Below are 16,678 nucleotides of genomic sequence, written 5' to 3'. Positions count from 1 at the left end.
GTGCAGCCAGAGTCCAATTTAAAACCTGTAGTGGAAGACTCCTGAAGTGACTCATTGGTGAACATCTTTCTGAAAAAGGAATAGACCCTTCAAAGTCCTGAGCAGTAGAACATGGCAGCATGAGCCACGAAGGGGCCTTTCATTTTGGTTTATATCCCTCAATAACTAAATAGCAGCATAAGTCTGTTTGAAGCTACAGTGCTTTTTCTAGCTAGTCACTTGGGAAGATCCCAAGAGCCTTATTAGAGCTTTGAGCTAATAGGAGAAAATAAGAGCAAGGAAATTATAGCTGGAACCTTAGAATCTTCTGGGTCTGCACAATGATCTCAGAGTGTGCCACACAGATCCTCTCCTGCCAGAGGGGAATACAAGTGAGCATGTAGCTTCTAATTTTGCCCAGAAAGTCCACTGATGCAAAACAGAATATTCTTCTGTCCCTTGCATGGATGGGGAATCGATCTCCATGTGGTCTTTTAACTCTTCCTAAGTAGCGGTCTCTAACCTGATCCTGGAAATGGTGCTCAGACTGACCCCGTGGGAGGCCCTCACATGAAACAGTGGCGAGCAGTGACTGAGAGACCGTGCCTTTGAGGGAAGGGAGAATTACAAGGATTTATGTTCAAAATGTATCATTCCTCACTTCAGACACCTTAATTGCTCCTTTGTGGGGTTTGTCACCATTAATTTCAGTAGCGTAAGTCCCGTCAGCTTGAACGAAAGAGGATTTAGGCCTCTGTCAGCACATTGTTGTCTTTGTGTATGTGTGTGTATGCAGTTGACTGACAGACATGTTGTGTATGCTCTGGAGACAGCAAATTCATGACATTGGGTTTGAATTGGTGTTTTGAGTCTGTTACTTATGTGGAAAAGAGTGTGTGCGATGTTAATGTACACGAGAGGTATCAGGCCTGGTTACTACAGGAACTCACCAGTCTGCTCTGTAATAAGCAGTTCTAAATCATAGTGTGTTAACAGGAATCTTCAAACTCCACTGTGTGATAAGCCTTCACACTTTCTCTGTGGTTTCATAGCAAGTACCCCTCATTTCAACTTTGGAAATGGTTCCAGTGACACCAGAGTCAAATGCAGCTTGGATAGTTCTTTCCTTAGCACTTATGGACTAGATGAGCAATAAGAGCAAAAAGAGAACACCACAGCAGACAGGGACATCACCAACAACATGACGAAGCTTTCAAAAGCAAGAAGAAAGTTATGTTTATTCTCTCCTTTTTTTTAATAATTTTTTTTAGTATCTGTCATGGCTCTAGCATTTGCCCAGGTATGTGATCTCCCTAAAAGTATGCACCAGGAGTACATTTCTGACAAGACTGCATACCGGTGGTGGGGCCAACACAGCGTAATAGCCATGTCCTTCACAGTGATTTTCTAGACACCACTTCCCAGGAGCAGAGTGTGGGACTGTTCCAGCATCTGTGGAGCGTCTGCCAGGGTAGCCGCCACCGTGGCAAAGTTGTGTTCCTTTTAGCAATATAATTTGGTAGGTAGAACTGGCCGTGTGATGGGTAATAAGCCACAATTGCAAAGTATGAGCCCTATAAACAGAGAGTGGAAATATAAAAGCCAAAACAAAGGAGGTTGGTGACTATCTCACACACTTGACGTAGCAGGTAGCCTTGTCTACTACTAGACTTCACTGATATTTCAAACCTGGCCCCAAGTCAGGGTGTAAGAGAGTCTGTTCTTGGAAGCTGTGTTTTTTAGAATCACTGCAAGAAACAAAGGAATGAGAGATGCCTTTATTTGTCTGTAATTTTAAAAATCTGACTCCCTGTTGCAAGGCAGTAAGATGAGCAAATGGCTCTTGGACCTGGCAAGTTACCATCAGCAATTATTGGAACGCTTAGTGTCTTTCTGCCATCAACAGAAGTCTCTTTGCTCCCTTTCATGTCACAAATTTCAGTGTTCTTATGGGGATAGTACAATTAAAGGCACAAGATTTAGTGCTCTAATTCTCTTTGTTTGTAACAAAAGGGAGAGACAGGGAAGGATGGTACTGGGTTTTTGTTTTACTGACCAGTAAAAATACTGTGTATATATAACCGTGATAAAAACAGAGTTTGTATAAAGTCATCAAACCATTCCTCTAATAACTGGATTAAAGGCTATTATTTCACATATTAATATTAAAAAAATGCCGTGACTACTTTTCGCTCCTCTCTGTTTACAAACTTCAACATCTGAGCAGGCTGTATGTTATGTATTTCTGTGTGTTTCTTTCAGTACAAATGTTTTCTAGTTATGGATGTGTCAATAATGTGATGCCAATGTCAAGAATGCTGTTTTTGACAAGTATGTCAAAAATGTTGCTTACGATAAATGTGTGTATGAGAGAGAAACGTGGTGGTTGGCAGGAATCCAGGTTTCATATTCAGCCCTTCCATTATTCCCCTGTGTGTGACCTGCAATGAATTGCCAAATCAGACTCTTTCAAAAGGAAACATCTGTGAGCACAAGTGCAATTCCTCTGTTTTAAACTGGCGTTTGGCAGTGGGATATTCAAATGTGAGCTCTTGACCCTCAGTTCAGTGGGGAGAGATGGAGACCACCAAAGGACAATTCACCAGATCCATTTTAGGATGAGGTGAGGTACCACAGCAGCTCAGAGAGGCTCATTTGCACCTTGTGGTCTACAGCCTAGACACCGAGGTGGAGATGAGCAGGGTCCATTCGTGGCTCGTCCACAGGATGTCTTAGACAGCCTGGATCTCAGCTGAGCCATGCTCAGTGAAGCGGAACATCATTCTTCTGAAGATTCAGCCTCGGTATTTTCAAAACCAAGCTGCTGCTCCTGCTAAAATTCATGCACACTTAAAAAGAGGTTTAAATTAGAGCCCTGTTGAGCTTTAGTTTCTCTCTCTATGAAATTAAACTGTTCATCAGATCTGCAAGTATTAACGGACATGCTTTATTAACGGATGCTCCAGGAAATGAAATCTCGTTGTCTCGATTATTTGACCAGTCTTGCTAGAACCTGTGGAATATCACATTTTTTCTTGCTTCAAGGGTTGGTCCCTTTAATTTACCTAACTGCCCCTTTCATTTACCAACTACACACCCCAGTGTGCTTGCTCTGTGGGCAAACTGGTAAATTGGTGAGCTGCCAAAAGGGGGTAATTTGACTTACCTAAAATGAGGAACAGTGTGATGAAAATACATTACCTCCCACTGGATAAGCCTCAGATTATATTGAAATAGAATTAGGCCAAGGGAGTCAATGTACTGGATAATAATGAAATGTTTAATGTGGATTAGCTGCATATAAAATTAATACATTAGAATGAATTACTGAAGACATAAAATTGTCAAGCCTTTATTCTCACTCTAATGACTTAAAAATGCTGCACTCTTCTGTTTATAGAAGAGCAAAAGTAAAGCTGTTGAATTTGTGTTCTTTATTTGGGTGAGACAAATAGATAAAAAGTATTATTAAAAACAAAATATATATATCTCAGAGCTGTGAAATCAGGATGCCACTGAATCAAGGCCATAATATTTGGGTCTGGACCACACCTGAGAGGTTACAGAAATGGGGATGAAGTTCAAGAAGAATAGGTACATGAAAGTAAGGTTCTAAACCTAAAACTCCTTGATCACCTGCCTGGGCTTAACTTTGGAAGTCTCTTGATTGATTGAATTTTGATGTTACTGTTTGTTATTTTTCCTGCCCTTAATATTTACAGCTTTTTCCACTTTATGCTTTTTCTTGTGTAACTTAGATTTAAATGTAATTTTTGTTTTGGGCCATCCAAAGATGAGCTGAAATGTTGCCTGCCCAGGAAGATTTTAATGGGTTTAATACAAAATGGACAAACTTTCCAAACTAGTTGCCAAAGTTAATCTTTGGGAGTTTTGGAAGGGCTGCAGTGTGAGCTGCAGCATAAAAATTACAAGTGTTCATTTGGACTCTGTGAGGCTTTTGGGGTTTTTTGTTCTTAAAGCTTTCTTGTTGCCTCATCTGTTCCAGGTTCGTTTCTGTTTCTCAATGCATCGGAGAGGCCAAGCCCCGTCATCCTGAGCCCTTGGCTGAGAAGCAGCAGTGACCAATGCGTAGTTCAAGTGGCTGTTTATAAGTTTTACCAGCAGAGCGGAGAGTATATTGCTCGTGTCCTTCCCATTGACGAAAGCAGTGGTGAAATCTTATCAGTGGAAAGTCCAGAGAAACATGGGTAAGTCTCATCCTCTCATTTGACTCACAGCTTGAATTGAGAAAAATCACACAATTGTGTAGAGATACAGCCACAAAATGTATGCTGCACAACTACTGGAAGGAGCAGGACACCACCCCAAGTAGACAGTTGTCTTGCATGGGTCTAAATTATTGTAGAAGCTGGAGATTGATGCTTATTTTATTATAGAAAGCATCAGCAAACTACTGGATCCATATAACAGTGAGCCTCTAAGTTGACATCTTGATTCTCAGTGGTTACAAGAACAGACCTAGTGCAGATACTCATCCTAAGTTTAAAGCTTTTCAGTCTAATTTGTTCCGTTTTCTTTTTACTACTTCTTTACCCAAGTATACTATTTGGCTTAGAATATCTACTGAGTCTTTGCAGTTTCATGTGTCTACATACATTTTGAGTTCTGTCTTGCATTTGTGTTTTTTAAATGATGTCTCTTGTCAATAAAGCAGTTCAGAGCTATTGACAGAGAAGGAAAGCTTTTGGTCTTCCGAGAGTGCAACTGTTGGAAATGTTTTATCCTCTTTGTGCAGTTAATTGTAAATGTTGATGATGTCTTCATCAGACTTCCTGTGTGTTCTTTTAAATTTTGGTTAGCAGCAGAACAGCAGGAGCTAAACAATGTAAATATTTCAAAATGCTATAGTAGTGGAGTAACATAGAATTGAATTTGGATATATGTGAGGCTAATGTTCTACCTGTTCTATATAATGGGGTTTTTATTTTGTTTTTTACTTCTGCTGTGAAATGTGTGTTAAGAAGTGCAATTTTTTATAAGCATCGCAAATATTCTTTGTTTTGATGTGATAGATTAGAGAGTTTCTAATAGCAAGTCCTGCTGGCTTGTGCTTGTAACAAGGTATGATTATCTGATTAGACTCTATAGCAAATTCAGTAGTTTCCAGTAGCAAAAGGAGAATGCATAATAAAAAACCTCACAGGAGATAACCAAACTCACAGCAACAGTTTGAATAGTTGTAATTCTCATAGAACACATGGCCTGTAAAAGTGAGGAGGAGATCTGTGTGTCGATCTAGATCATACTTAGTTCCAGTAACATCATCCAAATTGTAAATTACTGTTGATGTCTGGGGAAAGGTAATTAGGGGAGCTGCAGCAGCTGTCTTCTTCTGTAGCTCTTTGCAAACGCTGTGCTCTATGTCACAGCCAATAAACATGCTTTGTGCAAAGTGTCTCCTGCGTTGGCAATGCCCCTGTGCCGTGGCGCTTGCAGGGAATACTGCTGTGTGTAAAATGCCTTGCTGTGCTACGTGGAGCAGCTCTGCCTTGGATCTGTGAGCAGGCAGAACTCACCAGGAAGCACAGGAAAGTGCCAAATGTAAGGAGCCTTGAAGGAGAGGGAGGGATCATGCTAAATATGAAAACAGATGCCTGCCTTTGCCATCTGCTTGAGATGATCCGGACTACTCAGCTGTACATTGCAGATGGCAGATGGAGAATGTCACCACAGTAAAGAGGGTCTGTGCTTTCAAAGTAAGTGCATTTAGTTATAGCTTCGCTACCCTATACATTTGCAAGAAGTGTAGCTTGCTCCCGAACTGCATTTCCATGGTGCACAGTTTAGTAAGGACGTGCCTGTGGTTTTCCTGGTTTTGTACAGCTGGCTCCTTGGTACTCTGTGTGCTGTAAAACTTTGCGGTTGGAGCAACTGGCTGGTTCATTCTTTTCCCTCTGGTCTTGTCTCTTCACTGTGAGAGGCAGTAGCTCTTCCCCCCTCTCAGCAGTGCAGAAAGGCTCTGATCTTGAACCTGCATAAACGTCCCACAGGGGTAGTTAAATGTCTACCCATAGACTACAGCCGCATGATAGGGTAGAAGTTTGTTGTCATTTACTCTGAACCTTCATTCCAGAATTTGAGTGCTCCTCTGGCCTTTGTTTGTGGCGATAATAGCCGATTATCCCAGTTCTGATAACAAACATGCAAATCTCACTTTTCTAAAAATCTTCTCTTTGAAAAGGAATCAAGAATAGCTGATTGGAAGTCAAGAATAATTCAATAAAGTTCTTAAATGAACTAGCAATCCTACAGTGGAAATCTGTTCTGTTTAATATTTTATTTTGTCTTGGAAGTTGCAAAGAATTGTATTGTTTTGTAATGAATTCTTTGACCATGCTATAACCAAATGATTTCTAAATTTTATAAGGATTTTCACTCTAGGCACAAGGTAATTGAATTCCTCAGTGATGAGCCTGTGCTACAAATAAGAACACCTTAAAGTTTCACAGATGCCGTGTCTTGGATTCTGTGTGCATTCTATCTTGTTTTGTAAACGAGTTGTAAAGTGTGCGTAGTTCTCAGTGGCTTGTATGTGCAGTAGTGAGCCCAAGCCATTGTATAACATGAGACTCAGACCAGGAAGCGTATGTTTTATTGAAACAAATGTGTGTGAAGGGTGGTAAAGCAATAAATTAATTCCAGGGTGGATTTTCTCATATCTTGAACTATGCACAGTGTCAGTATCTTTTCAGCCTTTTTATTTTTCCCTTTCTTTTTAAACCGCATAACCTGGACTACATATACTAGTCTATTACAAGGTCTTCACAGTTCACCTACATTTACAAGAGGAAAAAGTATATGCTGTCAGGTGTTACTATTACATTCAGGGTGAAACCAGGCAAACAAAGGTTTCGGTTAACAGCACTTACGGCTGATTTTAAGTAAAATATATATAAAGCTATGAAATTTTATTAGGCAGGCAGAGGCAGCATAGCACCCAATGTTTATTTGTTATGAGGGTTCAATCGTATTGACTTTGTGTGCAAAATACCAGGTGTGATTTAATGGATATTCAGTGCGTATTAAGACTCGAAGGCAGAACTAGGGATGTTCTCTTTGCTCCTCTGGTCACATTCTCTCTAGAAAAAAGTAGCTCAAGCCTGTGGAAGAGAGTCATTCCAAATCCATAATGAACCATAGTCGTTACAGAAGTTGTTGTGTAGAAGATGCATATCTGTTTGATTTTCTTACTTGCGATATTTCACTGCAGCTGATGCATTGTGTGTAGGAAGAAAGCTGGCTGAGGTGAGACACATTACATAACAGTGGGACAAGGCAGATGGAACAGACATCAGGAAGCACATGCCAGAAGTGACAGCTACAAGTGGTTCCTGAGCACTGAAACACCAGTGGCCGGTGAAGGGATGCTTGTTTTGCATTTTACAGAAACTTTGCCAAATACAATAATAACTTTTATACACGCCCAGGAGCGGATGAGGAACGAGTTGAGAGTGTATGGGTCAGGATCAAGGATGGAGTCAGGCTCTTCTCAGTGGCAAACAATGATAGGACAAGGGACAATGGGATCAAGCTGGAACACAAGAGGTTCCACTTAAATTTGAGAAAGAAATTCTTCTCAGTGAGGGTGACAGAGCACTGGAACAGGCTACCCAGGGAGGTTGTGGAGTCTCCTTCCCTGGAGACATTCAAAACCCGCCTGGACTCATTCCTGTGCGACCTCACCTAGGTGTTTCTGCTCCAGCAGGGGGATTGGACTGGATGATCTTTTGAGGTCCCTTCCAATCCCAAACATACTGTGATACTGTGATAATATTTGCAACGGTGCTTACCACTCAGAATAACTGTGTCCTTGCTCACCAGTTCAACAGAATTGTGTACTTTGTTACTATTTTTAAAGAGCAGAAAGATCTTGCTCTGTATTTAATCTTTGGGTTTTGGAACACCTTTTGTTGGACTTTCTCTAGTAGAGCTCCTAAGCAATTAGAAGGACTTGTCTATGGGGAACAGCATTACTATATTTTGTTAGAATTAGATTTGTTGCATGACAGAGTTTCTAGATGATCTGACTTTGTGGATGTGTTTTTTATATGATTAGTCTCTTCTGTCATCTCTTGCAATTCTGTTGTGTTTTACAAGCCCCTGCAAATGACACAGGGAGAGAATCAGTGCAGTGCTATCGAACCTTTATAATAGTGAAAGAGTTGTTAGAACTCCTGCATGGAGCACAGCACTTTCTGATTTACGCCAAATGCCACTCTATGTGGGTACTATCTTTCACTGTTTTTCTGCTCCCATGGTGCCATATAAAATCCTTTCTTGCTGCTATTTAATGGGCTTCCTTTTTTGTGTTACTGGAGGTGAGGAGGCAGCAAGTGTATTTATGTGGCATATCGGTTATTTAGCAACACAGAGGTACTTCCACAATTTGAATGTTGATTTTTGGGTGCTTGTGAGACTGTTGCTGTGGCCACTGATTTAATTTCAGCTCTAATATGTTTACCCATCTGTTAAATTTATAATTATAAAGCTAGTAAGATTGCAAATGTGCTTAGTAGAGTGGGGAAAACACAAAGGATAACTTGTCAACAAGGTCAGAATTTGTATAATACTACAGGATTGAATTTTTTTTTTCTTTTAATCTGTGTATTTTGGAGAAGTATTGTTCATTGTTCATTTTAGTTACCGTTATTATTTTGAAGCTCTACCTGCACTATTGATGGTAAGTTGCAGTTTTATGTAGTATGTATAGAATCATAGAATGTCCTGAGTTGGAAGGGAACCACAAGGATCATCAAGTCCAACTCCTGTCCCTGTATATGACAACCCCACAGTTCACACCATGTGTCTGAGGGTGTTGTCCAGTCTCTTCTTGAACACTGTCAGGCTTGGGGCCGTGACACCTCCCTGGGGAGCCTGTTCCAGTGCTCCAGCACCCTCTGGGGGAAGAACCTTTTCCTAATGTCCAACCTAAACCTCCCCTGGCACATTTTCCTGCCATTTCTTCAGGTTCTGTCACTGGTCGCTAACCAATCTTTTTAATGAGCCCATAGCAAATGACAGCATAACTTCAATTTGGTCTTTCATTGCAGACCTTCCTCATCACTAATTCCATAATGATGTTCTTGACCCAAAAAATAATGTAACAAGTGAATCTTAATCCTGTTCACATGACTGAAGGTAATCACAGCCTCCCTGAAGAGGGGAGGTAGGGAAGATCCTCAGATCAGCTACTTCAGCAGCAATACCAGCGTGCCAGTCTTGTTTAGGTGTAGATTCAGAAGATGAGATTTGAACTACTGGATTAACTTCTGATATCTATCCCACATGGGCACATGGCCTGTTCTGTTGTGTGGCTGCTGCTTCTCTATAGAGAAGAGCAGGGTAGTTTCTCTCAGATATTTTCTTCTGTCATGTTAGATTGTAGCTGCTTTATCTTAGTAGGACTTCGTATCTTCCTACAAATCCTTGCAACACTTTAGAGGCAAAGGGAGGTTGAGGCTTTGTCACTGACAGATCAACATGATTTGTCACCTGACACTTAGGGGATGTGGACTGTAGAATCCCTGCACAGAATTGTTGGTACTGAACTATACATCTTTACTTTTAGTGAGCATACGTATACAAACCACTAAAAGTGACTTTGCAAGCCATATGTGATTTCTTGAGCTGCGAGTAGAACCTCTAGACTAGTCTTGAGGCTTAACTAAACTCGGGATTAATCTAAAAAGTTGTGTAAATATGTGAAGTAGAAGGCGTCTCCTAAATAGAACTTGAGATCTGAACATGCATGCATAAACAAATAAGCCATGAAATCCTACTGCTCAGTATAGCCAGTACTTCAGTACACGTACATATTTCTGTACAGAGCACTTCCAACAGAGAAAGAGCACTTGTTTTTGAAGGTTGCTACAAATCATGATAGGCTATTCCCTTTCTGGCATCTACAACTTCACTCGAGATTGATTGCATTGATAGATGTCAAGAAAAATAAATGAAGGAATCACTAGCATCTGTCACATTTGACCTTGGGGCTTGAAGTTTGAAGGTTATTTCTTGTACTAGTGTTGTTCCTTTTCTTGTTCTTTTTTTTTTTTTTTTAAATTAGATTTTTTCTTTCTTTTCAATAGCTTCACTAGTCTGTCTCAAAGACCATGGGCTTAGTAAAAGAAATTTACTTGCTTGGAACCTTTTAACCTTAAAAGTACCTTTCTCAGGTTAGTGGTAATATGAATTTGCTTGGCTTTTTTGTAGATTTTTTTTTCCTTCTCCTTGAAAAAAAATGCTTTACTAATTTCAAGCCTTTTTAATGCGAATGTCTGAACTACAACATAAGAACAGGGACCAAAGTTCGTGTATTTGGCACACTTCAACTAATTTTTAGGCATCAAAGTATATCTGAAAAAATATACAGCATATTTTACTTTCAGAGAATTCTAAATCAGGAGTTTACGTTATTCAGTCTGAAATATATATTTGAGAAATTCAGGTAGTCTGGGAAGATAATTGGGATTTATGGATTCATTAGAAACCAAGCTCTCCCACCTTGGTGGCCAGGCACCACTAATGCTTCGCTTTAGAGAGGAAACTTCAGTTGTTCTAGACAGAAAATTACCACTTAAACTTTTCCTGTGCTGTTGTCCATTAGCCAACTTCTAGTCTCTTTCAGTCTGTCAACTTAAATGCAAAGAAATAAAAGGAAAAAGAAACAGATGTTCGTGTCTCTTTTGCCCCTTCCCCTTTGAAATGTCACTGTCCTTTTCACAACAGATGCATGTATGTGAAAAGAAATTTTCCATCTCCACCTAATAAAAACTTGTTTTTTTCAGTATCTCAGGTCTAGATCTGAAGAAAGCTTTAACTCTGTTGGTTTTGGCATCTTTAGGAGTTAATTTCTGATTTATTTTTGGTGGATGAGGAGGTTTAAATCAAAGCCTTTCAGGTGAAATGGAGCCCTTCAAAGCTTTATGAAATGGTATGAAACTGACATACAAATGTCTTCCACTTGAGCACTAGATTATGTAGATTAAGTTGTCACTTTAGCCCTAGAGGGAGGTACATGTCTGTACACTTCTGCTTTAGACTTCTTAGTGGTTTTGCTGCTGATGAAGTGTGGTATTATCTTTTGATATAAACTGGGATCCTTTTTGTAGATTTTCTGCAGCATTGGTTTGCTTTAGAGCATTCCTTATTTTTGCATGTAACCCTCAAGTACAACAAAGCAGTAGCTTCAAACTGCTCCAGAAGGATTTACTGTATTGTCAATTGAGATCGGACTATAGCACTTTATTTCCTCTTACAGACATGTATATCACAGAGAACTATTTATTAGAAAGAATGATATATTAATTTTACCAGAAACTAAGTTTTGATTGCTATTCACTGTTATGGCGCATCATATTGTGAAACAGCAGTATTGTATGACCTCTTGAACCAACTAAAGCCAACCAACATAAGTCAGTAATGAGTAATTACAATTTTTTTCTTTTTTTTTTCAGCAGTTGATTATAGTCCAAATCAAACTGATTGGAAATCAGTTTGAGGCAGTGGGGGTGGGAAGGCAAGTGCTCTTTATTGTCTTCTAATACGTGTTATCAGACAGTTATTAGGTGTCAGTACTGCCCTTTATTGATGATTGCCAGATTCAGATGTAAACAGGAAAGCCGTAAGTAGTAGTTTACTTAAAATTAAAAAGAAGGACAGGGGAAAAAAAGCCATTTTAAAGTTGAAATAAAAGTAGCAGATGAGGAATATTTTTGTCAAACATTTCAAAAGTTGGCTTAGTACAGAAACAAATTACTTAATGTGTAGAGAACAAAACCGTAGCAGAAAAATAAACTTTTCAGCATAAGAGTTCAGTTTTTCAGATACCTAGTGGGGCAGCCTTTTCTGCTGCTTTCATGTAATGCTGTAGTAGAGAAGGGCTGAGGTGGTGAGCTGGATGCCTCTTGTGCATCAGCACAGGGATCCTTGTGGCGTCCCAAATAATGGCAGCATCTGTTGGTGACCTCCTTGGGCTCTGGGAGCTGCTTCTGTGCATGAAACCCCAGCGGCTGCCACATCTGGTCCTGTAGAAATGATGCCAAACTGACCACAGTAACAGAGTTGGGGCACCCTTGAAAGTGGCTGGTTTGCTTATTTGTTGGTTTGAAACCAAAGATTCCTTAATAGAGATTATTTCTTGTGTGGCTGAAAGAATTTCTTCAGAGCACTCTAAGCAAACTGATTTTATACTGTCCAAATCATGGGCACAAAAATCTGTCATCTTAAACTTTTATACATTGTACCCTTCAGAATTATTTGCAGGTTCCTCTTTTCTGGTTGTTATGCTATTCTCACTTTCCAAACTCTGGGCTGTTTTTCCCTTCCCCTTCTTCAGACCTTGTTTTAAACATTTCTTGTTTTCCTCTCTACCTGAGGCTTTTACTTCGATTTTTAAAAGTCAGCCCAAAGCAATCTGTACAGCCCCATGTTGATGCTGGCCCATGTTGCTCTTCCTATCAGTGCAGACATGCCAGAATGAATTCCATTTACTTAAAACCTGAACAAGCAGCAGTCTGGCACATATACACTCAAGACCCGGCCTCCTCTTCCCAAGCACATGCACACACTTCATTTTGTTATCTTTCTTTTCTTTGTTTAGGTATCCCTTCTGCTACACAGAATTACAAGCAGTCTCTTTAGGATCCTTTGCTGCGTAGCTTCGAAGTATGCTTTCCCACCACCAAAATGCTTCCAACATTTGTTTCCAGAGACTAGGCAACACATCTAATTAATATTGCCAGCCTTGTTTCTAGCTATTTTTCTGCTCCCCTATTGCTAAGCTCTCTGTTGTTCTGCTGTTGGCAAAGTTTTATAGCTAGCCTGAGGTATAATTACTTTTTGTATATCCTACTTATTTATGACCTTAAAAACCTCCTTCTGAGTTCTGTGCAGCCTCCTGTGTGGCTGCCCCACCTTGGAGTGTGGTTTTGTCGTTGTGCGCAATTTCCTCGGGGCTTTCTCTGCTGATGATTAAGAATCTTCTTATTCAAGGCAGATCTACCTTGTGATAGTAAGTATTACAGAAGATTTACAAGGTAGTATTCCTCCCTTCAAATTCAGAGAGAAATTATTAACTAGCTGCTGATAACCTTGCAAGACTTAAAGATCATGTCCTTAACCCATACAGCTGCTAAGAGTGTTAGTGCAGTGCTAATGCTGTTGATCCTGCCTCCTAAGCCAGGGTCTCAGGTCTTGCTCTTAAATTATCTTGTGACTTGCACCACAAGGTTCGAGTCCCATAGGGCAACTTTGCACCTGCACTTTCAAGAGCACCGTCTGTATTGCTGCCTCACAAAATATGGTGCCCGTTGTTCTCAAGTGCTGGTCAGTTAGCTGTTTTCCACTCAAGAAAGAAGAAAGACAACTCTGATAAACGTAACACTAACTTACAATTTACTTCTGCGTATTAAAAAGAAATCAAAGATTTATTGAAGAAGAATTTGCAAGTTAATTCTCAATAAATTCCAAACTTGAAAACTGAAGGAAATGAAGTCTAAGAAACTATTTAGATTCTGATACTTGCTGTAGTGGCAGAGGAGGAGGCTTGGGGTTCTTTTCTGTGACTGAGGAAAGTGCTGAACAGGCTTTCCACAGAAATACAGTGAGGACTGGAGTGTGGACACCAGTATGAAGCACTTTGCAGAGATTGTCCTTTAAAACCCATGTACCGTATTTGTTAACTAGTATTGCTAATACTTGAAAGCATTTTTCTGTCATTTTTCTGTCAAATAGCTACCTTGTTTTGCTTTGCAATTTTATGGTTTTCTATGGCACACATCTGGTACAGTAGCAATTATATTCCTACAACAAAGTACTGTCTCAAGGGCTCTTTTGTACTGACGATGTCAAGCCATTAATGTCAGAGGCTAGTCTGGCAGAAACATGGGTTTGGGTCAACACCAAAGGTACAGATTTCAGACAGGGTTGTCAGATCTGCTTTGAACAAGGCTTTATACAGCTTATTTCTTGACCAATGCACTGTGGCAGAAGGCTTTTCCACACACTGCTGGATAATGCTTGTTCTTAAAATGAATCAGTGTTGCGAAGCCATGAACATTCATGGCTTGCACAGTAGCATTTTGGTATCTTGTATACAGGAATGAACAGTCCTCCCCATCGCATTTGGAAATACTTGCCTTTTCCCTACCTCTTTTGCAAGGATTGTGTTCATCTGTTTTTCTTTATGGACACTGAGTTCTCTGAGTCACTGAGTACAGTTGCCAGCTCTTTATACGTCAGTCCGTAACCTTATGATATTTGTTGCCTCTTCTATCAGGCTGACTAAATATGATTTTCTGTTGGAAATAGCAGCAGCAAAGTTTGTTTACTGAATGTAGCTGGAGCTTTTCCTGATCATCCCTGGCTTGGTGTTCATGCTGATGGATTGAGTCCATAAAGATGCATAATCAAGTTCCTTTTGACAAAACAAAGCTATTCTAATCTGGGACTTGAATCAGCAGCACCGTCTGCCATCCTTGATGAACTTTACCTAAGGACAGGACTGCAGAAGATCGGCGCAAGTCTAAATCTTTCACGAGACAATGAAGTGTTTATGACTCCACTTCATCTAGCAAGGAATACAAGCAGTAGAGTAAACGAGACAAACTCAGCTGTTTCTCATATTCAGATCACTGGCCAGTTATTATGATGCCTTTATAACAGGATAAAATGACACTCGGGAAGATTTTATCAAAATATTTACATTGAAATACTTTTTAATAAAGAAGTCAATCTGATTTTCTTCAGCAGTAGAAAAATACAAAATGTAGAAGAAACTTACCCTGTGCAATGTGCTTGCTCAGAGATGTTAAGATGACTTTAGTTAGAATCTTGCTATCAGTACGTTAAGTGCAATGGGTGATCTGATTATTTTTAGGATGCTAAACATCCTAGAAGTGTCCAGTTAAATGTACTACCACACCAGAAAATAAAAACCTGAGGTCATCCATCTGGATATTGTCTTAGTTTGAATGGAGACGGTGTTCTCAATTCTAGTAACTGGTTTTTGCATCCTCGCTCCTTTCCTTTCTAAATGCCTGGCTTTCAGGAGGCCATGATGTGGGAAGTGCGGGCTAATGCTTTTGACAATTCAGACCCATATCAAACCCATGATGATTGCAATTTGTTATTATTTCATGCCAGATGAGCTATTCAGAGGCTCATTTCTAAGAGGTCTCTAGATAACATCTGACACAAGCTGATTTCCTTTTTTTTTTTTTTTTAAAGCCAGTTAGTTGTCTGGAAATGTGGGCTGCTTTCATTCCTTTCAGCAATTTCTCCAGGTGAAGGCTGGGGCACATATCTGGACTATTTGAAAGGGAATTGACTCTGCTCTTACTACTTCTATTTTAGATAGGGGATTTTGATTGCCAGTATCAAGGCAGTTGCAGCTGACAGTGTCTAGTAAAACAGCTCCTCTCAAACAAGGGGAGATACCATCAACTTCTATGGTTATCAACAATCAGACCACCATCAATTTTTGAATGTTTTATTCAAGAATGTCTTGCTTTCTTTTCACTTATTTCTTGCCACCAGTACTCTATTACAAAAGGAAAAAAAATACTATCTAATTTTACTGACTTCTTTCCATAATAATTTGAAAACAGGGAGAGTGGTATTGTCCTGGACAACAGAATTTCTGTCTTTCCATCAGCTCTTTTATCTCTTCTTGGTTATTCCAAGGGTTCACTTGTTCCCTGCTCCCTCTGTCTCAACATACTCTTCCCTTCTAGTTTTGTCTTCCAGACTTTTCTTCTAAACAGGCTTTCCAGCACCTCAACAGGTCTCTTTCTATTTCTCCTTTCATCTTCACTCCCTGTCTCTTGCTCCTGTCGTGCTTGCCTTTGACTTGAGCATATCTCTCTTCACCTTTCTGGTCTGAAGGCTGGGGGAGGCACAGAGCAGCTTATTCTGTGTGCCCAGTTCTGGTGCTGCCCGCTGCAGCCCAGGGTGAGTGCTGCCCACCTTCTCTTGGGCTATTCAGCTGCCACTTCTGGGGAAAAATGTCTGCCAAGAGGACATGAACATCAGGTTGTGAGAGGCTTGAAAACTGGCCTCATGGAGGTGAATTTCACAGAAAGGGCCATGCAAATGAAGCAAGCACTTTCATCAAGTGATCTGAAGGACTCTCAAGAACATTAAGACCCTGCTGAAGTAGGTGGTACTACGCAGATGGGCACAATCAAATGTTAAAGAGATGTTCTAGCAGAACATTAGTGAAGCTGATATTCAACAGAGTGTGGCTGAGTGGCATTGCATTTACAACATTATTTTTAGTAGAAGAGTGCAGGTTTTAATGGAGAGAAATAAATCTGATGTTTCCCTCACCTCTGGCACTGTTTGAGGAGCAGGTATTAATCCACTAAATTTCAGCATACACACAAAAATCTAGATTCTGCATTTATTGCAATGCAGAAACACTTGTAGAGGCAAAGTTAAGAGAAAAAAAGCGCAATGCATTGTTTGTAGGCTAGGAAAATCCTACCTCTGTATCTGCTCCTTAGTCCTCATCATGAGCAGCACATGGCAGATGCATTTCTACCCTGCAGGTAACAGGCAATGCATGTACTCCTTCCATGTTCTCTTCCCCATTTCCCTCCCAGCTCCCCTTATTGTGTTCATACTACCTACTCCTAAGACACGGATGTCTGAATCGTGTCCATCTAACTGAATTGTG

General features: G+C 40.1%; 1 protein-coding gene across 1 annotated transcript in view; it reads left to right on the top strand.

Annotated features, from left to right (window-relative positions):
• Positions 1-16,678, top strand: part of LOC136100192 (ALK tyrosine kinase receptor-like) — a 339,835-nt gene that overhangs the window by 150,165 nt on the left and 172,992 nt on the right. The window contains exon 5 of the mRNA XM_065835062.2: positions 3,986-4,187. Coding sequence (XP_065691134.2) covers positions 3,986-4,187 — 202 coding nt within the window. The remainder of the gene's footprint in view (positions 1-3,985; positions 4,188-16,678) is intronic.

The sequence above is a fragment of the Patagioenas fasciata genome, chromosome 3 (genome assembly GCF_037038585.1).
Source record: "Patagioenas fasciata isolate bPatFas1 chromosome 3, bPatFas1.hap1, whole genome shotgun sequence".
Taxonomy (NCBI): Eukaryota; Metazoa; Chordata; class Aves; order Columbiformes; family Columbidae; genus Patagioenas; species Patagioenas fasciata.
This window is presented reverse-complemented; position numbering and strand designations above follow the sequence as displayed.